Source organism: Protomyctophum parallelum (genome assembly GCF_964188405.1).
Source record: "Protomyctophum parallelum genome assembly, chromosome: 2".
Classification (NCBI taxonomy): Eukaryota; Metazoa; Chordata; class Actinopteri; order Myctophiformes; family Myctophidae; genus Protomyctophum; species Protomyctophum parallelum.
This window is the reverse complement of record NC_139699.1, coordinates 42,456,146-42,483,913: the sequence shown is the minus strand read 5'-3', so window position 1 is coordinate 42,483,913 and position 27,768 is coordinate 42,456,146. Positions and strand designations below refer to the sequence as shown.

At 41.9% G+C, this 27,768-nt stretch overlaps 1 protein-coding gene across 1 annotated transcript in view; it reads left to right on the top strand.

The window, feature by feature from the left end:
* Positions 1-27,768, top strand: part of ano1a (anoctamin 1, calcium activated chloride channel a) — a 107,318-nt gene that overhangs the window by 29,970 nt on the left and 49,580 nt on the right. Inside the window, 7 exon segments of the mRNA XM_083760107.1 lie at positions 8,201-8,299; positions 9,234-9,391; positions 15,941-15,995; positions 18,444-18,495; positions 19,766-19,821; positions 20,961-21,002; positions 25,362-25,426. Coding sequence (XP_083616233.1) covers positions 8,201-8,299; positions 9,234-9,391; positions 15,941-15,995; positions 18,444-18,495; positions 19,766-19,821; positions 20,961-21,002; positions 25,362-25,426 — 527 coding nt within the window.

Here is a 27,768-nt window from a genome sequence, read left to right as displayed (position 1 = left end):
CACGTCCTGCTATCTACACGTTAAAATGTGATGGAACAGAATGGGACATGGCGCAAATGTTGAATTAGTGTGTGCGTGTGCATGTGCGTGTGCGTGTGTGTGTGTGTGTGTTCTCGTGCAATATTGGGTAGGTGTATGTGTCGGATTGTGTGCATTATGTGCATATGATTGATGAGGACGTACTGTATTCCGTGTTTCCAGTTCATCAAACCTCCCTGTTTGACCTGCTGCATCTGATCATGTCGAGATTGATCATTCATTTATCTCACTCTCTCGCAGAAATCTATCACTGACAACCAATGGTCATTGTCATTCTGTTCCATCATGGGCATGTTGGATCACATTGATTTGTGTTTTGTGTTATGATTATTATTGATTCCATACGTTTATGAAGCACGACGTAAAGCATAGCATCTGCACTATGAGCTGATCTCTGCTCCTGTGGGGAGAGAGAGAGAGAGAGAGAGAGAATGCCATTAAGATGAATTAACGCTGAACAACAACGTCTGCAGTCATGGGTATAATTGTAGAAACAACCACATTGTCAGTATTTAAGATCAGAGAATCAGACCAGACATGCACAGTAGAACTGAGACGGCATGAATCATTGACACACTGTGCGCTGTGTGCAGGAAAACATGTCCATACTTTAATTTCACACTGAATTAATTACAGAAAAGATTATGCGCTGAAATAAAGTTAACACGTTTTAATCGCGCTTAGTTTTTGCACCACTGGCCGAAATTTCGGTCGTACAGATCATATACCGGTGCACCGCCAAAAAGAATAAAAGTGAAATATTGATATGCGATTAAACATGCTATTAGTTTCGATTCGTTAATTACAAAGCTTCTAATGAATTAGATGTTCTTTAATCACGTCCCAGCCTTAGTCCATACAGTAAAAAATATATTTAATGGACCAATAATTATAAGTGTTCAGCTCATCCCTGTGACAAACATGATTGGAACAGAGAGGAAAGTGTGACGTGTTCTCATTTTGATGCTAGTGCATGGTTGGCCAATCATTTTAACATTAACTAGGCAACATTAACTATTTGAACCCTATAGCATCCTTACTCTGCCAGAGTTCATGACATTAATTTTCATTTATTTATTTTTAGGTTTTTCTTTTGGGTTTTGACCTCAATTACACGCACACAACCTGAACTTTGAACATTCAGTGGATTTTCTGTGGCTGGGGTTTTCTCTGTGTGTTCTGAAGCATTTTGAGCTGCAATGAAAACATGCAAAAATCTGTCAACAGTGACATCCGCTGGCAAATTGTTATGTCATATGGGATTTGTGGACTCTTGCCTCACAGGCAAATCAGAGCACTTGTTTGAGCCAGAAAACCACAGACATCTACTGAATGTTAAATGTTTGGGTGCATTTGAGCTCAGAAAACCCCCCAAAATTAAGAAAAATTACAAAAACGTATTTTTAATGTCCCGATCCCTTCTGTAGATGCATGGTGGTTCCAGGGAATCCAGGGGATTTCTATACGTACAGTAGAGATTCATTCTATAATGCTGAAATAACCCATGCACCAGGGGCAGCTGTGGCTCAGGAGGTAGAGCAGGTCGTCCAATGATCCATGGGTCGGCGGTTCGAATCCCGGCTCCCCCTGTCTACATGTCGAAGTGTCCTTGGGCAAGACACTGAACCCTACATTGCCTTCAATGAGTCGGTCGGTGTGAGCTCGCCACCATTGGTGTGTGAATGTGGGAAGTGAGGACGCTGGCGTCGACTGTTCGCCGCTTCACCTCCCAATGTATGAATGAATGAATCATTGTAAGCGCTTTGAGTAGGCACGTAGTGCATAGAAAAGCGCTATAAAAATGCAATTCATTATTATTATTAGGACCTCTTGTGGTCCTGCTGGTTCATGGACCGCATATCTGTGTATTATGTTACGTTTGCACTGAGCTCTTTTCTCAGCTCTAATTAGACTTTTCCTTTGAATCAGCAGCACTCTTCAAGCTAAATCATGGACAATAAAGTCCTGTTTATTGTTCCACCCTCCTCATAGAAGGAATGTTTGTTTGTTGGATATTATCCCTGTTAACTCTCGTGTCACCAGAGGAGGGCTGCTACGTGACCGTGGACATGGGTAGATGAGATGCAATCTGTTGTGCAAGACACCAAACACAAGAGTTGAGTTTATATGTTAACTACTTGAGACGAAGAGCATCATATCTGTAGGCTTTGTTATTTCAAAGACAGGACCACAATGGAAACAAGCCCTCATGGCTTTTCATGTTATTCATTTAGCATTATTTTATAGCATCTGTATCTTTTTTTATAATGAATTGCATTTTATAGCGCTTTTCCAAGTGCTCAAAGCGCTTTACAATGGTTCATTCATTCATACATTGGGAGGTGAAGCGGCAAACGGTCGACGCCAGCGTCCTCACTTCCCACATTCACACGCCAATGGTGGCGTGCTCACACCGACCAACTCATTGGAGGCAGTGTAGGGTTCAGTGCCCAAGGAAGCTTCGACATGTGGACAGGAGGAGCCGGGATTCGAACCGCCGACCCAGGGATCATTGGACGACCTGCTCTACCTCCTGAGCCACAGCCGCCCATGAAGCTTTTGTAAACTGTTAATAATGTATTCAATCAATCAAACACACAACCGCACATCTAAATTTCATTTAACAATTTTGTGCTCTATACTAAATCCCATAATATTTTCCTCTTCACGAAATCACCTGAAAATAGCCAATCTGCAAGCTCACAGCGTGTCGTTTTGTGACGCGTTGTGAGCTTGTAGATCGGCTATTTTTGGCCCGGAATGGGGACGTGAGTGCTCATGAGGTTAAAGCAGCTGCTGGCCAAAAGAAGGCCGTGATAAAACATGAAAGAAAGTTTGTGCAATGCAGCTCCCTTAAGTGCAGTTTATTGACACGGCCACAACTTGTGGATGTGTCAATAAACTCTACTTAAGGGAACTACTGTGTGCATACCATCTTTCATGTTTTATGGTCTCAGGACAACGTACGGACTGCACAGACCAGCCCTGTGAATGCGACACGATAAGAGAATAGACATAATTGCTCTGAGGATTCACAGCCTGTTTAACATATCATCTGGGCGGCCATAGAAGTGTCCCTGAGCAAGACGCTTGACTCCTAAATTCTTCCCGAGCGCTGTACTAATGCTCCTTATAAACTCGGCAACAAAAGTGGAGAAATAATGAACCAAAGTTAAGTTTCTGAACTTTTTATTTGCTGAGTTTAGTTGGGATGGGAGGAGAATGCACAGAACATACATTTCACGTATGGGCAGATATAGTATAAGTACAGTGACAGAAATATAGTCTGAAAAAAATCTCACATGGCACGTGATTACAGTAACAATCAGTCAACAGTTTGCATTGCAACTGTTGAACTGGCATGCCAACATCTAAGTAATAAATCTTGGTTCAAGATGTCTGTTATATTTCAGGTCACTGGCCCCTAGCCAGGTATTTGAGCTGTAAAGATCCATCAAACCTCACCATCCCACAGATCCTCTTCATAATGACATGCCTCGTCTTGCTTCCCTTCCACATGTCATTCAAGAACCACAGCTTGTACTTCTTGCCTCATCACATCAAATAAAAGTTTTTACAGGCAATTACATATGGGGCTATATCTTACCCTTAACCATTATCCCTAAACTTATTTGCCATTTTTTACTATTTAAAAAGACCTTTTAAATTAGTTCAAATAGCTGATCTATACAAGCTCACAACGTGTAGATGTAGATCGGCTAGTTGAATTATATATATTTTTTGAATACTGTTTTTATTATGAGTAATTAAGTGATATAAAATGAAAAAGAAATAGTGACAGGTAGTGTAATTGTTCCAAATACAATACATAATAAAAAAGGTATATAAATGTGACAAGAAAAAACAAAATACAGTGACAAATGTGAACAGACAAACAAAACAAAGACAACAGGACAGACACTTGCTCTCAAACTTTCCCAACAAGTTGTTGTAAATCAACTGAATTACAGACATTTTTCTTTTGAAATGAAAAAAAAAGAAGGTTGTAGGAGGGGTTAGCGTGCACCTGTTGAAATAGTCAATGAAGGGTTGCCAAGTCTGGTAAGGTAAAATCTATCTTCACTCCCTCTCAATTCAAACTTTATCTTTTCCAATTGCAAAGTGCATAACATCTTTCATAAGTGTAGTGTGAGTCGGAACCTGTGCTTGCTTCCAATTCAACAGTATCAGTCTGTGAGCTGCAGTAGAGTCACATATTTGACCATGTTATATTGGAAAGTAGACAGTTTGACCCCGGGCCTTTTGAGTCCTAGAACTGCTGTCAGTGGATCCGGGTCAAAAGTCTGACAGTGATTTAAATATGCTTTGCCAATATGATGTTAGTTTAGTGCAGTGCCAGAACATGCTGCCGGCGACTGGTCACATCTGTCACAGGCTGGATTCACATTTTGATTTCACATTTTTCCTTTGACAAATGTATAACCATGTGTAATATTTTAAATTGTAGAAGACCATACCTGGCGCATACTGAAGAAGAGTGCACACATTTTTGAGATGTAGACCATTGCTCGTCAGTGATCCTAAATGGTTTTCCCAAGCAGTTTTTAAATAATCCGAGGAGGCATTACTATCTAAACATGAGAGAGAATTATAAATAATAGAAACACCTCCTTTGACCAATGGGTCAGGTAGAAATATAGATTCCATTGATGAGTTGGTAGGTATGTTTGGAATTGAAGCAGTGTGCTGTGTTAAAGAAATTGTAGAAAATAAATAAAAATGTGATTGGGGTAAATTAAATCTGTGTCGTATTTGTTCAAAGGTCGGAAATAACCCATCAATATAAAGATCTTTTCTAGGAGTGAATACCATTTCTATGCCACACTTTAAACAATGAGTCAGAAAGGGAAGGTGAAAAAGCATGGTTAGCGACCAGTGGTGCGCGCACAGAACCCGGGTGCCAACCGAAATGCCTTCGTATTGAGAGCCACATTTTGAGAGAATGCGAGACTATGGAATTATTTTAGTTGAACTATTTTAAAATGATTTTCAAAATAGTAAAAAATGGCAAATAGGTTTAGGTATAAGGGATAAGGGTGGCACAAGATGTAGCCCATGGTCGTTTATAGGCTTATACACACAAAAATACTAGTGTGAGTTCAACCCCGAACCATGTAAACATGATTTTTGCCCTCTGGGATAAATCAACACTCTAGTCCAGACTCCAGACTGAACTGTGTAGATTTGAGCAGGTTGTGGGTTTGTCATAGGCTACTGTATTTAGAGGGGGTTTGTCATAGGCTACTGTATTTAGAGGGGGTTTGTCATAGGCTACTGTATTTAGAGGGGGTTTGTCATAGGCTACTGTATTTAGAGGGTTTGTCATAGGCTACTGTATTTAGATGGTTTGTCATAGGCTACTGTATTTAGAGGGGGTTTGTCATAGGCTACTGTATTTAGAGGGGGTTTGTCATAGACTACTGTATTTAGAGGGTTTGTAATAGGCTACTGTATTTAGAGGGTTTGTCATAGGCTACTGTATTTAGAGGGTGTGGAAATTTATTCTAATATTCATCACGATGTGGACACATTTTCTGCATCAATCCAGACAGCAAATATTTCATAATCAATTATAGCCTATTAATGTTTTATTGTTTTGTTTATTATCCTTTTATTTCCTGAAGCAATGTCTTATTAAGCTGTGATGTTAAGCCAACTGCTACTGTACCACTAATGTTACTGGAGTCGGGATAGGCTGAGATCGGCAACAAGTCATAAAAATACTCACCCAGTATTTTGAAAGCAGACAATCTGGGCACATTTCTTTGTTTTGCTATCGTAATTGGAACGGCCAGTGAAGATGCACACCTCGAGCTGTACAGTGGGTACGTGTGTAGCCTGCAGTTATGATTTATGAAAGTCAGATGGTGAGACAGACACGTAGAACACGACAGAAGAACGGATCGGAACAGAACAGAACAGATGGGTTGAACCTCTGAGGTCCCGGCAGGGGATAGAAGTGATTTGTATGAGTCGGTCTTATGCAAGAGCTGCAGCCTGCAGCCAGCCAGCCACATAATTGTAGATTTAATTAAACTGGTTGTTCTGTGAAGAGGTTCTACATGTCCCAGTCCAACTAACGGACACACTACCTGTTCAACTAATGGAGACACTGAACAATTAAAATCTTATATTTAATGTATTTATTATTATTTTATTTCTTATATTTTTATTTGTGTCCGGGTAGCTCAGTCGGTAGAGCTCTCGCCTTTGGACCACAAGTTCATGGGTTCGGTCCCGGTTCGATCTCCCAGGGGTCTAGCGCATTGTAACGGGGATAGACTCCCACGTTAACAATAAGCCACTCTCGACCTCCGATTAACATTTAGTACTGTAGCAGATCTACAACCTCATGCCAGACAGCGGAAATTGTTTGTTGCCTGCCATGCACGTGAAACATAGTTGAAATCTGTGGCTCTCAAAGTGGGTTCCGGGGAGTCGGGGACCCCCAAGGGGTCCTTGATGGGGGGGGTTCAAGATGCAAGATTCCTTTATTTGTCATTGAAGAAAACAAAATTGCGTTTCTCGGAGCATATGAAACAAGCACAACAAAGTCTTCTAAGCAGTGTTGCCTCCATGGGTAATGAAACTGTTTAACAGCCTGCCTTGCTGTTTTGGTACGCATGCTCCCGTATCGCTTCCCTGATGGCTGTGAGAGAGGGGTGTGAGCTGTCACCGATGGTGTTCCACGCTCTCCTTGTGCATCGTTGTTGCTATATTTTTGTAGGGATGGCAGCGATGTACCAATGATCTCTTCAGCTGTTCTCAACTCAACTCAACTTTATTTATATAGCACATTTAACATGACCAGGTCAACCAAAGTGCTGTACAGGTTAAAAGAAAAACAAAGAACAAACAATGTAATATTATATAACAAACATTGAAAAACCAAAAATGGGTTGTAATTTGAAATTAGGTCTGCGAGGGATGAGGGTGCTAACCCGTTACGACATTTTAAAAACATACATTTAAAATCTTAAAATCGATGCAGAAACGAACAGGGAGCCAATGGAGCGAGGCTAGGACTGGAGTGATGTGTTCTCATCGTCCTGTTCAGTTGTTTTCCCTCCTCTGCTATGCTATAGATAGAGCGTCGCAGTCCCGCCCCCTTTCAGAACGACGAGTGGCCCAGGAAATGAATCCCAATGCATTTTTCCCATAGGCATTTCAAAACGTATTTATTTAAAGACCTTTTAAGCGTCGTACAAAGCCAACTCTTGTCGTGACAAATCATGACAACAAACACAATATTTTGGACCAAACAAATAATTACAAAGAAGGAAAACAACAAAAAAGTGTTGTAACCTGCCGTTTTTTCTACTTTCTAATGCTTAGTTTGGCCCGAAAAATTGTGTTTGTTATCATGATTTGTCACGACAAGAGTTGACTTCGTATGACGCTTTAAAAGGTCTTTAAATAAAAAAATTAAGAAATGCCTATGGGAAAAATGCATTGGGATTCATTTCCTGGGCCACTCGTTGTTCTGAAAGGGGGAGGGACTGCGACGCTCTATTGCCATATGAGGAGGTGATGCAGTACTACAGGTGAGTTTAGGCTCTCTCTAGAACATGGTCAGGGCTGGAGTGGGAAGGTCGGCTATCCTCAGCTGTGTCGCTCGCTCAGTCGGGCGCTCTTTATGACGGCGACTCCACAGCTGAGGCGTCAATAGTGAATTCATTGGATGGTGTTGAGGCCTGCAGGCTTTTGTGAAGTCGGCAATCACGTCTTTAGTTTCTGTGTTGAGGGCACAAATGTTTTTCCCAAGAGAGTTGGTTTGGAACAAATTGAGAGGTGATAATCTTTTATGAACACATTTGCGAAGAAAGCTTGTGCTAAGCATTTTTTTATTTTAACTTTCGCTAACTTTCCCTTATTAGCTCTAATTTTGCTCAATCAGGCCTATATGACACTTCAATGGATAAATGTCGCCGAAACAATAGCCGATGCTAATATCATGATAACGTTTTTAAGTTAAGATTTGGTGTTAGAATTTGAGGGACAATGATTTGGAATCGTCACATGAGGTCATGATGAGCTGTGTGTGTGTGTGTGTGTGTGTGTGTGTGTGTGTGTGTGAGAGAGCGAGAGAGAGAGAAAAGGACTGCCTGATTTCAATTCCAACTGTGTCCTTGTCCTCCAGGGTAAGATACCTGGGCATGGCTTCCTGAAGATCCACGCCCCCTGGAAGGTTCTGTGTCGAGAGGCGGAGTTCATGAAGCTCAAGATGCCCACCAAGAAGGTACAGCATGCATTCAATCATTCAATCAAGCAATCATTGGGGGGGGGGGGGGGGGGGGTTCCATTGTTGTTAGCCCTGGTCCAGTGTGTTAACCCATTCTGACCTGAGATCAGATTCTAAAAATTTATTTTACGTCCTGACAGTTTTCCAGTCTGACCTGAGATCAGATTCTCGAAAATGTCTTCTATGTCTTCGATTTTTCAAAAATAGCAGACCTACAAGCTTGTAGATCTGCTATTTTTATATGGCTAAAGCATAACGTAATACTAACACTGAAAGGGGTTCCCTCATAAAATGGGTTAACAAACCCACTAACACACTTTGTTGAATAACGTTTAGTTTAGTAAACAATGTTTACTGGAAATGTCGCTCTAGATTAAGAGCGTCTGCTAAATGCCTAAATTTCCTGAAAAGTTACAGTTTATATAAGTTACGATATATATCCTGAGTCGCCAAGTAGTATTATTAACCTTTTTTCTAAGCTTCATTCAAGTACAAGGCTCCAGCTGTCTTTCCGGACTCACTTTCCTATAAATTTAAAATGCATAAACCCCCATATTGATATATGCAATATCTCCATGTATTGTTTGGTTTCATTTTAAAAGTCTAATAAATAACTCGCAGGATAAACAAGGGAAATTTTGGGGGAAACAAGACCAGACAAAAGTTCTCTCTGTGGATTGCACAACAATTGCTATCTTTCCCTGAAAACGCATCACGAGATTGTAGAATGAGGAAAATAGCAGATCTACAAGCTCATAGCGCGCCACCGAGTGGCGCACTACGAGCTTGTAGGTCTGCTATCTTTTGCAAAAATCGTGAAAATGCTTCACAAATCTTTGAATATATATATTCTTTCAGAAGACTTCTTTTTATTTCCGTGTGCCTAAATGGGTTAAATGACTGGACGTCTGTCCTCTCTTTGTGACACCAGGTGTATGAAGTGAAGCAAGGCAGCAACGTGGTGGAGAAGATCCGGCTGTTCATTCACAAAGTCACCGCTCCGCTGCACCCCAAGGTGGACCTGGGGTCCAACCGGCCGCAGAACGTCAAGTGTCTCTCTCACCCCTTCTCCAGAGAGAAGGAGCACCTGTAAGTCAAAGAAAGCCCTTCTGCTCTGATCCAACCACACACTGAGAAGGATATAACTGTAAAGATGACTGTATAGCCTACCCATTAGGGATGCCACCGATTAATCGATTTTCCGATTAATCTCCGAAATCGATTTTAATACATTTCAACATTTTTTTTAAATAGCCAAAATATAGGCTAATAAGTAAGGCTGCATGATATATCGAACATGTACCTTCATCAGATTGGAGAATATAAGTATAAATCAAGTTGAGCAAAGCCACTCTTCTCTGCCCCTCTCTGACAAAGTTAACGATCGCTTGTTAAGTGCCTGCCAGACAGACAATCAGATGAAATGAAGGCAGTTGTAGAGTAGAGTGTAGACTAGTGAACTGAACATTTTCTGTTTATATCAAGTACTTCATACCAGCCCCTTATGAAACTACTTCTCCAGTAGAAGTTGGGGGGGTCAATTAATCGATTATTAATCGGCAGAGCTGTCGATTATTCGATTTGGCTGATGGTCACTTTCTGGCATCCCTAATACCCATAACATTGTCATTATAGTTGGTGGAATGAACTTTGTCATTTTGTTTAGAACAACTTTCAAAATGATATAGTTCTGGTGAATCAACGTGTTATCCATGTACTTTACTGTAGCTATGTGTGAGGAGGAACAGTCAACACAATAGTGAGAATATACAATGAATTCTTCCCGTTTCCGATCATGCCTGTACATATTGGTCATGTCAGAGCTTACGACCACTTCCTGATGCACACAATTCTTTAGTTACTGTAAATAGATTGTGATTGTTTAGTTCAAGCCTTTAAAATGGCTCAAAACAGCTCAACTTCCTCCAATAATGTTGGAGGATTTGTGTCCAGCACAGTAACCGATGACAAGCTGGTCTTTTCTTTTGACCTGTGACCAGTTGAATGTGAGTTAAGATGTATACTGTACTTTTACAACATTCATTAAGTCTGAACCAACAAAGTGGTTTATAATGGCTCCTTTATCGCAGCTGACAGCCATTAGATTTGCAAACTGGAAGGTCATGTTGCTCTTTGTTGGAAAGAATTCTACTGTCATGTTCTGTTGTGTAAATATCGACGCTGAGAAAGCAGTTGGTAAGACTTTATATTAAGGTCGGGTCTATGATGCGTTATAGCCACGCTTTGGCATGGGGGGGTCAGATCAACATGCAATGAATTCTGTACTGGCCATATAAGGAGCATGTCTTGAGTGTACAGGGTTTGATGAGGGCAGATCAACATATGGAATGTCAGAACAGGTCAGCTCCATACAGTATATGGAGATCTAAGGGTGGTAGTGGGGACATTCTCGAGTGTACAGAGTTTGATGAGGGCCCAGGTAGGGCCGGGCCATAATTTCCGGGCCTGTTGAGAACTCCAGTTTTCGCCGGCTTTGGGGAAGGCCCGTCTAGAGTTTGAATCAGTCAAAAGGGAGACATCAACGAGGAAGGATGGATGAGGAAGGATCTGTTATATGGAATGTCAGAACAGGTTATGACATATATCCATATATAGAGATCTATTGGGTTTGAGGTCAGATGTAGAGTTGCTGGCCAATATTGATGACACCAGGGATCTCCATATAATGGGCTTAACAGCGACAGCAGGTTTCATTTTCTATGACATCAGGGTCATACTATGACATCCCTGATGATGTCACATGATGTCACGAGACCTGGGCACCATATATGGTGCCCGACACACTGACGGGAAATGCACGATTCCATAGTTAACTGCAACCATCGGTCGCAATAATGCACTTGTTGCCTCACTTATAAGGCATTTTTATCGCACCGTGTAGATTTGGTATTTTTTGACCGTATTGGATTTTCTTTTTGTCATGATTACATTATCAAACGTATGATTACCCTACCAAAATAGGGATGTCAACTAAAAGTAGTTCTGATAATCAGGCTAAGACCTATTATAGATTATAGATGATAATTGCTTAGTGTATTGCCGTAATTGGGTCAAGTTTAAGTTAATCAGGTTATTAGTATGCATGCAAATGAGTCAACTTGTTTTCAAAGCACATATCCATAATGGCTTCCCCCTGTGGAGGAAAATAATGTATTGAATACATCAGATAAGACATTTTGTGCCCAAGGACTAGGAACCGGTTTTGTGCAATTCCCCAATATGCTTAATATGGTTTATTCTGATACCAATCTGTCAACAATTGCAGTGAACACTTTCAAGCATCAGGCCCTGGCATCAGGCACTGAGGCATTTAGGCATTTGGTAGACTCTCTTATCCAGAGTGACAACAAAAGTAATTACTGTCTGAATAGAATGTTTACCTGCTATCCTGCTACACTCACTGTTCTCTCTGAAATGAACCTAGCGTCTGTCTAAACATCATACCACCTGAATAATGGAACTATGCATCTGTGCTTAGTGTGCTATGAGATGGCAGGTAAACATGACTGTTGTGTCTATATAAACAAGACAATTGGGTGACATGCCGTTAGCTGTGACGTTGAACAATATTTCCTATTGATCGCAGAGGCCAGAGTCTGAGTGATGCCATTAAGCTTGTCTATTTGTAATTTTGCACATTTCAACAACAATGCAATTCACTGTGCTTTACATGAAACGCTAAGCAAAGGAAGCGCATTATGAACCGCAAAGCAGCTGACGGTCCACAGTCAACGTCTTGTAGATGCATGCTCACAGTTTTAAACTGCTGCAGTGTGCAGCTCCAACATTGTGCACAAGAACGGCGTCAACAAGCTTGTCATTATGTCAGCGAGCGCTGAAGGCTCATTCTCTGGAGGATGTGTGCCCCCATGGGGCGCCCCACCCCAGGCTACAGCCCTGTGAGCCCAATGCGTTGGTCCAATCTCCAACAGTTCATTTATATGCTGCCTAAATAGATAATTCAAACGAGGGTATGAGGGCCTCGTGACAATTTGAGACATTAGTGCTTCTGCTGTTGCCATCAGAATTGGTCATTTTTCTCACACTCACTGTGCTTTAATTCAACCTCGGATGTCTCTGGGAATATTTCACGTCCAAGCTGAGGTGGAATAAATGGCTGCAGAGTGGTTGGCTTGCCTCGTCGCTGCCCCAGGGCCCTCCATCATCATGTCGACCGCATCTACCAACCATGATGCTCTGTTACAGAACTCCCATCAGTGGTCTATCAGACCGTACTGCATATCGGCAGGGTTACTATGCAGGAAATAGGAATCCCATTAAACTCAAGTATATTGCCTATACAATGAAGTGAAGGGAACCATCTGTATTCTGTTCAAGACGTCACGGCACCCCTCCGTCCTGCCTGATCACATCGAGGACACAGAGAGATTAGCACCAGAAAGCACATTGAAACAGAGGTCGCGTTTGCAATATTTCTACATGGTCGGGTTGGCTATTGTTTTGTACCCTATTGTGTACAAAAATGAGATTATTTAATGTGCTTTACTGCTGTAATGATGAACATTTCTGTCAGCTACTAAATGAACAAGGGAAGGGCAATACATGCTATGAGTGTGAAACCATAGGCTGAAAAAACCTCAGCGGGGTAAAAACATGGCAGGCATGCCTATACATTTCATAGCCTGGCTAATAAACCAGACTCAAATCACACTGTAATCCGCCGGCAGGCAATTTTCTTTTGCCCAACGGCTGATTCGGTCTGGCTTATTAGCCGCAGGCTATACATTTCACAGGTAAAACTAATCCACATGGCAGGTCCACAGAGAGACATAATCCACAATTCTGTGGGAAAACGTCTTGTTTGAAGAGTCTGTTGCCTGGTGATAGCCTGGTGATCAGGCCTTGTTCAGCAGTCTGATGGTAGCCGGGTGGAAGCTGTTCAGAAAGTTGTCCCCCGTCCTCCAGTATATAGGCAACAGTTTACTGGCTTACTAGTCTACTTGTCACAATGCAACACAACGTGATCTTTGTGGTCGATTATTTAGAACTCACATCAGAGTCTTTAAGAAATAATCAAGGTAGAGAGTGCACTGAAACAATGTCACTTTATTACAAAGACTGGTCTGTACCGAGCCCAGGGAGGAAGCACGTATGCCAGCCTCCCGATCCCTTTACATTTCTCTCTCTTACACACAATGACAGAGCAGAGAATACATTGGAGGTCAAACATGGGTCTTATGTAAGAATAGGTCATCTGACAGACAACCAACAGGTGGAAGCCTTGCTTTCTATAATGTTTCCAAGGCAGTGTCAAAAATATGTGTATGTTTGATTTTTGCCCATAATAGCCCAACCCTGTGAGGGGATATAATGTCCATATTATTAGTGAGGGAGGCAGTGATGTGTTGTTGCAGCATCTTGTAATGCATGCTGGATGGATGGATGGATGGAGTGGGTTGTGGGCTCTGCAGGCTAGCAAGCTATATTTACTGCTCTGACTAACAAGCTGCAGGACATCTCTGCTCTCGTCCTCATTCTTATTCATCTCGCTGTGGCCAGACAGAAAGCTTGTGTCTCTATATTTCAACGTTTTAATAAAAAAAAATGAATAATTCCCTACTTTGTTGCACATTAAGTGTGTCACACACAGGTATAAGAAATTGCACATCTACAAGCATTTTTCAAAAAATAGCTGATCTCTCCTATCCGGGAAGGGAAGCCGATTTGTCCCATTTGTCCCTGCACTTAATTCCCCCAAAAATCGTAATACAAAAAGTGTCACGCTTTAAGCTTTTAGAGATATGCTATTTTTGAAACATTTTAAACTGAAAGTGGTTAAGTGTGTCTGTCTGTGGGTTTTATGAATATCGTAGCTTGTTTCTATAGCTCGTTTCTAAATGGTAACTATTGTATCCATTGGAACACAGATTGTTTTTCCATTTGTTGAAACGTTGACATGGGCGATCTGCTCAGGAGGACCACAACTCAATAAACACCTTCATGAATCCCGATGGGGGTAATTCGTTAGCACGGCACTGTACACCGCACACAGTACAACAACATACAAACAAACAAATACACTGTGGCGCTAAAAGGAGACGTGCAATTAAACGCCTAAAAGTGGGAAATCTCACTATTGATCAGTGCGTCCCAGTGGGTTCCCAATCATCAGAGACTTTGTTGGTTTCGGCGATGAGGTTATCTGTGGTGTTGTGCGATACGGCACGACATTAAATCAATTCTGTTTGGAGGAAGAAATGGGTAGATTTACCCCATCCCCCCCCCCCCCCCCATCCCCCGCTCCTCTGCTTATTTTCTTTTTGAGAAACGGCTAAAGTAGATGAAGGAATGCTATCGCCACATTAAGAAAATGTCGTAGTCTTTGTCATTGTCCTGCTGGCCTATTATTAATGCACCTACTACTATATACTTCATGTTCTCCAGGGCTCTATGCTAGTATACCGCTACTTTTGTCCCTCTTCTAAACTAATTATTTGCCAAGAATTTCTGCTAACGCTTGTAGATCTGAATTTTTTTGCCAAATCTCCGCCCCCAGAATCATAGTCATATAGTTTATCACAGCAGTTGTATACAGAATAAAGTTTAACATTACAATTGACCGAAAAGGAATGGGCTGGAGCCGAAGTTTATTATGCCCACCTTATTTAAATGAGCCACATAGAAGGAAACCAAAGCAAAATAAAGAAAACAAGTTTCAACGTTTCTGCACTTCTTACAAAATCAAAACAAACGAAACCGAGTGAAAAGAAAACATACGGGGCTTTTAGATCGTGTGCTTAAAGCGAAGGTAACTGTTTCTGATGTGGAAACGTGTCTATTTTAGCAATTATGTACAAATGTGTTACACTTTATTGTAAGTCTACCCATTTCTTTGTTTATGGTGTTCAGGGCATTTATTTAGATGCGGACAAAGGCAGGTATTTATTGACTTGGAATTACATTGATACCACTCAGGTAATGGTACTTCTGGATGGGTTTGCAGTCCATTTCTTCTGACAGCATTATATTGTGAAATATTCATAGACGTTTAAATTACTCTCTGGGAAATAATTATTTTGACCTGAGATCAGATTCTAAAAATGTCTTCTACATCCTGACAGTTTTCTGAAGAAGCTATGTTTCTATGTCAGTCGTTCTTCGATTTTTCAAAAGTAGCAGACCTACAAGCTCGTAGCGCGCCAGAGTGGCACGCTATGAGCTTGTAGATCTGCTATTTTTAAATAGCTAAAGCATAACGTAATGCTAACACCAAAAGGGGTTCCAGCCCAAAATGGGTTAAAGAGTTTCACAAGAAGACTGCTTTGTGTCGCCACAGTGAATGCAATAGTTATTTGTAGGTTTGCTACAGTAGGCCTAAATGCTAAAGCTGTAGAATTTAGTGATTGCTGGTGGAATTTAAGAAATTAACATAATTGTGTCTGGAGGATTAGCAGTATTCAATACTGTTCAATAATCTTCTGCTATTTCTAGAAGTAGAAACAGTTATTTTAGGCTATCTGGAGCATTAGCTTGTAGATCTGCTATTTTTGCTATTTTATATTGTATTTTTTATTGAAATATTCAAATCTATAATTTTTATTAAAATATATACTTTTTTATTTAATGTCAATACTCTGATTTGTTCTTTGTTTCCAGGTTCGATCTTTCTGACAGAGACAAATTCTTTGACAGTAAAACCAGGAGCTCCCTCGTAAGTACTGCATCACAACTCGTCTCCTCACCTGACACACACACACACACACGCACACGCACACGCACACACACGACACACATCACACACATGACATGATTATAATGCATTATAGAGCGTCGCAGTCCCTCCCCCGTTCAGAACAACGAGTGGCCCAGGAAATGGTTCTCCATTCATTTTCTCCATAGGCTTTTCCTAAAGTATTTATTTAAAGACGGTTACGACAAAGTCAACTCGGATCGTGACAAATCATGACAATGAACACAATGTTTTGGGCAGATCAAATAATTTATAAGAAGAAACAACAAAAAAAGTGTTGTAACCTGCCGTTTTTTTCTACTTTCTAATTATTTGTTTGGCATGTTTATTGTCATGATTTGTCACGACAAGAGTTGGCTTTGTCCGCGGCGTAAACGTCTTTAAATAAATACTTTCTGAAAAGTCTATGAGGAAAATGAACGGCGCTTTATTTTCCGGGTCTCTCGAGGGGGCGGAACTGCGACGCTCTATAGACCCAAACATTAAGTAAAGTCTTACTTTGTAGTTAGAATGTGCTGTTCCTTTGAGCTTTTAATGTATTATGACTGTAGCACTCATAATGCTTAATAAACCTTGTTACTAGTAGTAACAAACCGCTTATTAGTAGTTATGCATAAGAATAAATATTTATAACTAGTGTTATGAAGCACACACACACACACACACACACACACACACACACACCGCTTCCAAATGAGATGGTTAATTAACGGTTATGTGGTGGGATTGATTTGGCGTTATTGGAATGGCCGTGTCAATGTGTGCTGTAATATGAGTCCCAGGCTGTTCGCTCACAAGCAGAAACATCAATAAACTCCCATTACTGTAGAGATTGGAGCAGTGCTCATCCAGCTGCTTCCCAAGGCCCTTCATTCTGTTCATACCACATCTCACAAGGTGAATAGAGATATTCACAGAACTCATGGTGAATTATTACTAGCACTTACCCGTTGTGAGATATTGCCCCCCCCCCCGCATTTTTTATTCAATAATAAATTCATTATTAATTTATAATTTCTTAAATTGGAAAAAAGGGCTTCGTTAAGACCTCCATATTATTATGGTCAATGCCTGAGTGAAAAGTGGGAGTGATTGGTGCAGGCGGTGAGGAAATACGGCGGTGTTTCTGAGAGACATTCAGACAGACATTGACTGAATTATAGTATGATGATATGATATGATTATAGTATGATGAGTGGGGTTGTAACAGGATACACACAGTGTATCCGAGGTGTCACGATTTGGAACATTTTCAATACAGAAAACAAAAATGGTAAATTTAAGCAATAAGCCACGAGAGGTCTCAGGTTACCGGGTATTTTACACTGCCTGGGAGCGTAGGCAGACCCGAGGCGCAGCCGAGGGTCTTCTACCTCCCAGCCAGTGTAAAATACCCGGTAAGCTGGGGCCTCGAGTGGCTTATTGCTTTTCTAAAACGGTTACAAACATATAGCAATATTAAAACTATTAAATTCACAAAAGTATCTACGCTTTGTGCCACCAGAGCGAGCGACCCAGAGCCAAAACACTTCCTTGTTTTGCTCGGCAAGTAGCCTATGTGATGGGAGAATAGCGCTTGATGTATTTACGGGGCTGCCTGGAGCCACACATTCACAGTCATATGAGCCGGGCGGTGCTTAGACGCCCGCACGGCATGTGTTTGTAAAGCAATCAAGCGCTCCCCTTCCCCAGTTCAGCTACAAGGCTGCAGTTTGATACAAAGTGATTGAAGGAGTGGGTTATCGGTGAAATTTACACCGGTCACGTGACGGTAACCAGCCAATCAGAATGAAGTATTGGGACTACCCGTTTTAGAAGGTGCATTTATATAGCGCCTTTATCCAAGGCGCTTTACATAGATTGTGCATTACATTGTGCATTACATTCACCCATTCACACACATTCATACACCGATGGCGACAGAAACCATGCAAGGCACCAACCAGCACATCAGGAGCAATTAGGGGTTCAGAGTCTTGCTCAAGGACACTTCGACACTAACTCTGGGGCAGCCTGGGTTCGAACTGGCAACCTTGCGGTTATCATCCAGCCACTCTACCCCTGAGCCACCGCCACCAACAAAGTAGAATTTTAGCACAGAGAGGGTCTGCTGGTTGCGTGCAGAGCGCATGGTCAGAAGTTAATTTAAAAGGTGCTACACTGAGTGAGTACACAGAAATTGTGCCATTATACTGAATCATTGATTTAATTATAGGACCATTATATGAGGATAATGTTGAAAGTATTCTTTTAAGCGCTATTTCAATAATCGTGAAACTACAAGCTCATATTTTTTTAATGGATTATTCACCCCACCTACAGGGACACCGGTCTGGTTGAAAGTTAAGGCGTGTCGTGTCGTGTGTCATATTGTGGTTAACGTTGTGTGTTTCTGTCACATCACATCAGGTGTATGAAGTGTTGAAAAGGACTCGCTGCACCAGAGCCAAATTCTCCATGGGTGAGCAGTTTAACACAAGACACACATCCTCATACATACAATGAAAATGAATTCCTCTGTTTGTTTACAATTCACAATATAATGTAGTTCATTGCCAAAGTATTTATTTAGCTTCATTCACCCTCCATCTTTGAATACTTTTCCCAGAAGTCCCACATGTACTGTAACATGAGTGTACATAAACCAGACTTGACAGAATTGATTGATGGGTTGAAACACCGCGAGCAGAATCGTTAAAGCTGGTGCTAACGCTGTCAAAATGGGGTCCTAATGAAAAGGGACAGCCCACCACAAGAACACCTGTTTTTATCTCATACAGTAACGCAATCCTATTTACAGTCTTTATTTTTTATTTATTACTTTGCTAATAATAGAGCTAATAATAGAATAATAGAGCTCCTTTAGAGCTCAGAGAAAATACTACAGCCTACACTGCAGGTGTAGGCTGCATTTAAGCCCCACTGTTTGCCCAGTGGGGCTTAAATGCAGTTTGGAAACTCCCCCTAGCAGGGCCACTAAAAATCAAAGCATCTAGCATTTGAATGTCATGTGTTGACCTCCTGTACAATCATACCGGCATAGTAATTCTACTATTATCTACTATTTTCGGTGAGCGACATTGATCCACAAGCAAATCTGGCTTTTAATATCAGTAATGTTAAATTTGAATAGTGATGAAATAGAAAAGTGTTACGCCTTCTTATATATATTTGTAGTGTGTATATAGTATAACACATAGTTGTATTGTACAGTATATTATCTAGTTTGTGGGGAGGTGGGGTGATCTTTGAGGTAGGGGCGTATTTACAGTAGAGGCAAGGCTGGCAGCTGCCTCCCATACAGTAACTCAATTTGAAAAACATGAAAAAGAGACAGAGGAAAAACACCAAACCGGAGAACTATTAGTGGGCAGCGGATTGGCTCCTCGGCCGTTCCAGATACCACGCTCTCCCCCATAGGAATGCAAATGTTTGCCATTGTCCTATGAGGTGCTAGGTGTGGGGGTCTGAGTGGACCAGCACCTGTACTCGCCTGGCAGGAACAATCTCTTTGAAAACCTGTTTAGTGTTTCTGATCTGTTCAACCACAAAGTGACTCATTTCCCCCACTGGGGGGCCGCAACTTTTTTTCCTGCCCAAAATGTGATTCCTGAATACGCCACTGCTTTGAGGATTGTCTGAACTCTGCTGGTGGTCCAGAGGTCCATGAAGGTTGAGATCTACTGTATCCTCATTTTAATATGAATCCATTGATAAATGCCCTCTTCCAGGCATAACCAGTCTCCTAGGCAACAGTGTTTACACTTCTGCGTTCCCGCTGCATGATGTGAGTACCCCCCGTGCACGCACGCATGCACGCACGCACGCATGCACGGCACACACACACACACACACACACACACACACACACACACACACACACACACACACACACACGCGCACACACACACACACACAGCACGGTTTGTAGTAGGACTGTTTGACTAACTTCATTGACTCCATTGTGCGAGTGTTGTTGCTCACCAAAATAATTGCAGATCGTTATGTTTGGCTTTAGATCTGTTGTTTTGGGTAAGCGACACTGTTGTGAGCTTCTAGATTGGCAATTTGAAACTATATCAAAATAGTAAAAAATGGGGCACGGTGGCACAGTCAGTAGTGCTGTGTGGAGTTTGCATGTTCTCCCCGTGCCCCCTAGGGTAGGTACCCTCACAAAAAACATGCAGTTATCCTGGTCTCTAAACTACCTCCTCTGGCCAGCCGGGGCGCCTGATGGAGGGGAAGGGAACTGGTTGGAATAACGTGTTCTTTCCACGTGCTACGTCCGGCCGAGGAAACTCTCCCCTGTCAGGTGAAAAAAAGCAGCTTGGACTCCTCATGCATAGGAGGACACATGAGGTCAGTCCGCTGCCCCCCCCCCAGGTCAGCAGAGGAAGTGTAGCGTAAAAAATGAAATAAGTTTAGGGATAAGGGCTAAGGGTATAGCCCTCGGCCTTCAGGCAAAGGCTCTGAGCCACTACTGCTTCTCTGACATCACATCAACTCACGTGCATGTAAAGTTGCGTTTGAAGAGACATCATGCCCGATTTATGCTCCATTGTTCGATGGTGTCACTCGCAGAAAATGGCAGATCAATAAGCTTACAACGCGTGGCATCCGTGACATGTCAGCGGCTCGTTGATTGGCAATTTGTAGTTAGTATACATCACGCTTCAGGCATCTGACAGCCACTAACAATAAAGAATGGTTTCCCCATCATATGGATGCCATGGTTCATCTCGTGTGTGTGTGTGTGTGTGTGTGTGTGTGTGTGTGTGTGTGTGTGTGTGTGTGTGTGTGTGTGTGTGTGTGTGTGTGTGTGTGTGTGTGTGTGTGTGTGTGTGTGTGTGTGTGTGTGTGTGTGTGTGTGTGTGTGTGTGTGTGTGTGTGTGTGTGTGTGTGTGTGTGTGTGTGTGTGTGTTACAGGGAGACATCGAGGGGATGAGCGCAGAAGCCAATGACAGGAAGGTAAGGAGAACAAAGCCATTGATCAATACATGGATGCGATCGATCACACAGCCATTTCCAATCATTCTAATCAATGAGCAAAGGCATAAGAACACAGTATTGATCTGTTGCTGCGTCTCACATAATAAACTGGACACAGCTTTCACCTTCCTCTGCTTTGAGAGATAATCTAATTGTGATTTATAAACCAGTGATTATATGGCGGGACTGCGACGCTTATAGAGAGCCCCAGTCCCGCCCCCTTTCAGAACGACGAGGGCACCAGAAGAGTATCTCCCATTCATCTGTCCATAGACGTTTCAAAAAGTATTTATTTAAACACCTTTTAAAGCCTCGGACAAAGCCAACTCGGCTCCTGACAAAACATGACAATAAACTTAGATTAGACTTTAGTTTATTGTCATGCAAGTTGTCATGATCTGAGTTGGCTTTGTCCAAGGCTTAAATGTCTTTAAATAAATACTTTCTGAAACATCTATGGAAAAATGAATGGGAAATTCAATTCCGGTGCCCTCGAAGGGGGCGGGACTGCGACGCTCTATATGCAGTCTAATGTCTAGAGAGAGAGAGCCTTAAGACTTTATGCAGTATAATAAATGTACAGTAAACATAATGTTGTGTAATATCATATCAATGGGTAGACAAAAGGTATCCTTCCTCCAAGTTGTACTGCTTGTCAAGGTGTAAATTGCAGACTTGAAAAGAAAAGAATCCTCCGTCTTTGGTGAAAAATAGTTTATTTGATGATGAGCAAGGCAAATAAATAACAGGACCTACACGTTTCGACCAAAAGGTCTTCGTCAGGGTCTATCTGCCAGCTTGGCTGATTAGTCACCCTTAAATACAACCAGGTGGTGGGTGTGATCCAATCATGTCATTACATCGTTATTATTATTTCATTGGCATATAAATTATTTCATTTTAGTTACATTATTTTGTTATTTCGTCATTTCGTTATAATATCATGTTGATTACACATCATAAGATGTTCAATAAATCCAAAAACTAATTATAAAAATAACAAAACACCCAAAGTGACCAGCACCAAGTGAAAAGTAAAAGACAATTAATTGGAAAACAAAGGGAGAAGTATAAAGTAAATATTTATATTGACACATTTAAACAGTAACCCAAATCACAGAGAAAATATGCAGGACCATCAGAGAAAAGGCAGGAAATCAACTTCATCATTTAGGCCAGGAAACATTGTGGCTTTTAGAGTTACTATCAAAAAAAATCTCTTTGGAGAAGTTTGGAGAAGTTTGTTGAGTCTATCACCAAAGACTACCACCTGTCACTTCAATTGCTGTAGCTTTCAGCCTTTTTCATGATAATGGACAGCCATCGGATAGTTGTTTGTGCGAATAGCCGTTTTGTGTTCTCCCAGTCTGTCCTTAAATCTACGCTTGGTTCTGCCTACATAGAAAAAACCACAGGGACATTTGAGGCGATAAACAATGAAGGATGTGTTGCATTTTGCAAAATGGTTGATTTTGTATACATGGTTGGTGAACACATCAATAAATGTATTTGTTTTGGGAATATTGGCACAGTGGGTACAATGACCGCATGGAAAATTGCTGACAGGTTTCTGGAGCCAGCTAGATTTAGGTGGCAAATGACTGCGCATTAGCTTATTCTGTAGCGTGGGCGCCCTCTTGTTAATAAAGGTGAGTGGTGCAGAGAAGATCTCTTTCATAGCTGGGTCGCTGCGCAGGCTCAAGGCAGATGTTTGTGTGTGTGTGTATGAGCACGGAATGTGCTCGGCTGATTGGCTGAGCACGGAATGTGATGTATAGTGTCGCAGTCCCGCCCCCTACCAGGGCCCAGGAAATGATTCATTTTCCTCATTTTAAGCCTCATACAAAGCCAACTGTAGTTGTGTGACAAATCATAACAAACACAATTTTTCGGGGCGAACAAATAATTCTTAAGTCTTTCTTCTTTGTAATTATTTGTTCGGTCCAAAATGTTGTGTTTGTTGTCATGATTTGTCACAACTCGAGTTGGCTTTGTTCGCGGCGTAAATGTCTTTAAAATAAATACTTTTTGAAAAGCCTATGGAGAAAATGAACGGGGAATTCACTTCTGGGTCTCACGTCGTCATGCAAGGGGGCGGGACTGCGACGCGTATGATGATGTATGATAAGAGCACCCCTCACTTCACACGAGTGTGATTTTCTTTTTTAAGACGTGGTAAGATTGGCTATATCAAAACACCTCCAGAAAGGTTAAAACACCTTTCCCAAATTGGGCAGCAACCCTACGCAAACCCCTATGTTTGAGAAACAGCGTAGATGAATTATTAATGAAATAACCCTTGAAAAACGTAGCAGCCATACAGGAAAAAACAATCTCAATGCAACCCCAAATGAAATACGCCCTCGACTCGTATCTCTCATGAATTATTTATTTGCAATCACCATTTACCAAAAATAAGTATCATTCATATTCTCGTTGGGAACAGCTCCTGTAGTAGTGACTCTATTGTTAAACAGTATAGATATGAACTATTATAGAAATACCTCTTTAAATACCCAGAAATTATTACATCATAATATCGTCTCATCGGCTGTTAAGTTATTTTGCATAATGGTTAGAATTGTTTGCGTTCATCTTTAAACAGCTTGATGAAATTAACAGAAATGTCATGTTTCTACACTGTTATGTCCACATTGTTGTCCACGTGCTTTTAACCACTTCCAACCCGAGTCCCTGCTTTGGGCTTTTTGTGAGCTTGTAGATCTGCTAATTTCATTGTTGGTCAATTCATTGCATTTTAATTGTTTATCTTTGTCATATCTGCCCTGTTCAATTTTAGTTTACCAAGATTAAAAGGCATGTTTTGTGCCAGGGACCCCCAGAAGAGAAGATTTTTGTTGGAAGAGCTTGTAGATCTTCTCTGTCTGTCTGTCTGTCTGTCTGTCTGTCTGTCTGTCTGTCTGTCTGTCTGTCTGTCTGTCTGTCTGTCTGTCTGTCTGTCTGTCTGTCTGTCTGTCTGTCTGTCTGTCTGTCTGTCTGTCTGTCTGTCTGTCTGTCTGTCTGTCTGTCTGTCTGTCTGTGTCTGTCTGTCTGTCTGTGTCTGTCTGTCTGTCTGTCTGTGTCTGTCTGTCTGTGTGTGTCTCTCTCTCTCTCTCTCTCTCTCTGTCTGTCTGTCTGTCTGTCTGTCTGTCTGTCTGTCTGTCTGTCTGTCTGTCTGTCTGTCTGTCTGTCTGTCTGTCTGTCTGTCTGTCTGTCTGTCTGTCTGTCTGTCTGTCTGTCTGTCTGTCTGTCTGTCTGTCTGTCTGTCTGTCTGTGTCTCTCTCTCTCTCTCTCTCTCTCTCTCTCTCTCTCTCTCTCTCTCTCTCTCTCTCTCTCTCTCTGTCTCTGTCTCTGTCTCTGTCTCTGTCTCTCTCTCTGTCTCTCTCTCTCTCTTTTCTTGCCACCCCATAATTATACTGGGACCTGTGTGTTGAAAGAGTTACCACGGCAACAAGCTTATAATTCTCCTGCTGTTCACAAGCATTAGAAAGGCTCAAAACCACTCCTTATGAAATCCGCACGAGTGTGTGTGTGTGTGTGTCTTTTTTACTATTTTGAAAAACATTTCTGAATAGTTCGACTAGCCAATCTACAATGACACGTTGTGAGCAAGACTGGCCATTTTAACTATTCGAAAATGTTTAGCAAAATAGTAAAAAAAAAAGGCAAAGAAGTTTAGGAATGAGGGGTTTAGCGGTGACGAAAATGGAGCCCAGAGTGTTTTCCTGTATTGTATGTGCACGCTCACATCTGATTTTTGTGTCTTTATCTATTCTTGAGAAACTTCTTGTCTCATAAGGTGTTGGCTGAGCTTACAGACAGAAGTGAATCATCACCTAATGATTTAAACGTACACAAATATTCAAAACAAATCTTTTGAAGTTGAAAGATGAAATTGTGAAGACACAGTGACATTTAATTTATTCAAAACAAATCTTTTGAAGTTGAAAGATGAAATTGTGAAGACACAGTGACATTTAATTTAGTTGATCATTGCTGTCAGGCATAAACATATCTCCATATTTCATGTTTATTTTAAATAGATTTTTTTGATAATGCCTTGTTTTATACATTTTTGTATGACGGTTTTGCGCAAAAAAAGGCAATCTAAAGCTAACAATGCATCGCAGTGCAATGCCTGGTCAGCTTGTAGTTGGGCTGTTTTCAAAAATAAATTGAAAGACTTTGGAATATTTAAATAATACATTTTCACGTATAAGGCTAATGTGCAAAAATAGGCACATCTAATTGAAAGTGGTTAAGTCTGCCTGTGAAATCTATAAATATTGACCCAATGAAAAGTTAACTTAATTAACTAGAGCCTTTCTTTCTCCATAGCTGCTGTATGAAGAATGGGCCAGCTACAGTGTCTTCTACAAGTACCAGCCTATTGGCCTCATCAGGTGAGACCCACACCATGGCTGTTTGTCATTTATGTCACGTTCTCTTACTTAACATGTTAAGGAAGATAGATAAGGTGTGGTTTGAGTTATTATGAGACACTACAGCAGGGTTCCCCAATTAATTTTCCTTTTGACTAGGGTACCTGGGGGCCGAGTCGGCACGCGCAAGGTTGAGGTCTTGCCCTGAAAATTTAATTTCAGGGCAAGACCCCATTTTAAAAGGACCCCCAGTTTGACATGCAGAGGCTACTGACCCCCATTTAATGCCATTTATATCTGTGTAATTCTTCCAGGGGCCACACGGGGGCGCTCCGTGGGCCGCAGATGGCCCACGGGCTGCTAATTGGGGAACCCTGCACTACAGCATAGAATACAATATACAAAAGTCACAATAGAGGGTATCTAATTAGATTCAAGATTCAAGAGTAAAGTAGGTTAGTTTAAAAAGAAAACGGTGACCTAAAAAGAAACGGTGACCTGTTCAGTCTGACTGTCTCAGGTGTAAATAGACATGGTGAGACATGGAGATTAGTTGTGTGTGTGTGTGTGTGTGTGTGTGTGTGTGTGTGTGTGTGTGTGTGTGTGTGTGTGTGTGTGTGTGTGTGTGTGTGTGTGTGTGTGTGTGTGTGTGTGTGTGTGTGTGTGTGTGTGTGTGTGTGTGTGTGTGTGTGTGTGTGTGTGTGTGTGTGTGTGTGTGTGTGTGTGTGGTTGATTTAGGTCAGTACAGCATTCCATGGATATGAAGCATTCATATGGTGAAGGTGAATACATTCTATTGGGGGCAGCAGGCTAGCCACTAGGTTGTGAATTCTATACCATCAGACCCTGATGAAGATCTATTAGGTTGACACGCGTTGGTCATATTATTGTTGCCTTGCTCAAAATATATCTCTACATATTTCTCCAAAGATGAAGAAGAAGAAATGCGTTCTGGTAAATCAAGTTTACCAAGGGTAACTGGACTAAGCATCAGATACTTGTTTACAGCCAGGCCCACATGGAGCATTTCATGGTAGTGGTTCAATGCCTTGTCCAAGGGCACTTCAACGGTGGTAATTTTAACGTGTCGGACCGCTGATTCGAACTGGCGACCTTCCGATATCTAGCCCGCTCCGCAATCCACTCGGCCACCGCTGCCGCTATATATGGAGTGCCTTGGATTTATTTTCTTTGCAAGACTGCAAGTCTGCACTGCAGTCCACACCACTTGGTTCATCAACAAAGTACTTTGTTGAATAATTTCTTTCGTCGTAAAATGGATTAGGTTTCGGTCCCTCTAGTCCAGTGTTTCCCAACCTGTGTGTCGCGGAGCTTTGGTGCTCCGTTTGATGTGTCCAAGTGCTCCGCGTAATTTGACCGAAATTAAGTTAAAGTGTTACTCTCTGTCAAATCAGGCGGCACACTAACTCTCCCCCGAAAGCAATATTATAGCTACTGGGCTGCAGGCTTCTTATTGTTGCGTCGTTGTTGTCACACGTCTAACCATTAGACGTGCGATAACAACAACACGGAACAATAGACTAACGACCCTCGGCCATTGAAATGTTAATGCATGCAGAAGAGGCTACATTTCGCTCCCTCCAGAAAGACTGGAGCGCGCAGAGCGCAGCCACATGCACGTAGACAGCAGGATCACATTACATCAGGGGTTTTCAACAGGTGGTCCGTGGACCACTGGTGGTCCGTGGAGGTATTGCATGTGGTCCCTGACCATGCATTTAGTAATGCAGCAAAGTATTTTCTTCCATGGAACAGAACAGTGCACTAAACGTCTGTGCACTGTTCCATGGAAGTGTGTCAATGTTATCAGAATTACTGGGAAGACTGAGGTTAAGAAATTCCACAGAAAAGGCAGTTAATTAATGGGGCACGGTGGCACAGTTGGTAGTGCTGTCGCCTCACAGCTAGAAGGTCCTGGGTTCGATTCCCGCTGGGGACGCTGTGGGCACTGGCGGCGTGTTCCCTCCTCCGCGTCATCAGTGCCCATACCCGAGGCGGGGGTTGGCGATAGGGCCTTTCTGTGTGGAGTTTGCATGTTCTCCCCGTGTCCCCTAGGGTAGATACCCTCACAAAAACATGCCGTAATCCTGGTCTCTAAAACTACCTCCCCCTGGCCAGCCGGGGCGCCTGATGGAGGGGAAAGGAACTGGTCGGAATAATGTGTCCCTTCCACGCGCTACGTCCGGCCGGGGAAATTCCCCTCTGTCAGGTGAAAAGAAGCAGCTTGGACTCCTCATGCATAGGAGGCATGAGGTCAGTCCGCTGCCCCCCCAGGTTGGCAGAGGAAGTGTAGCGCCCAGGATTACATTAGATAATTGGCACTGGGTGAAAAGAAAACTGGG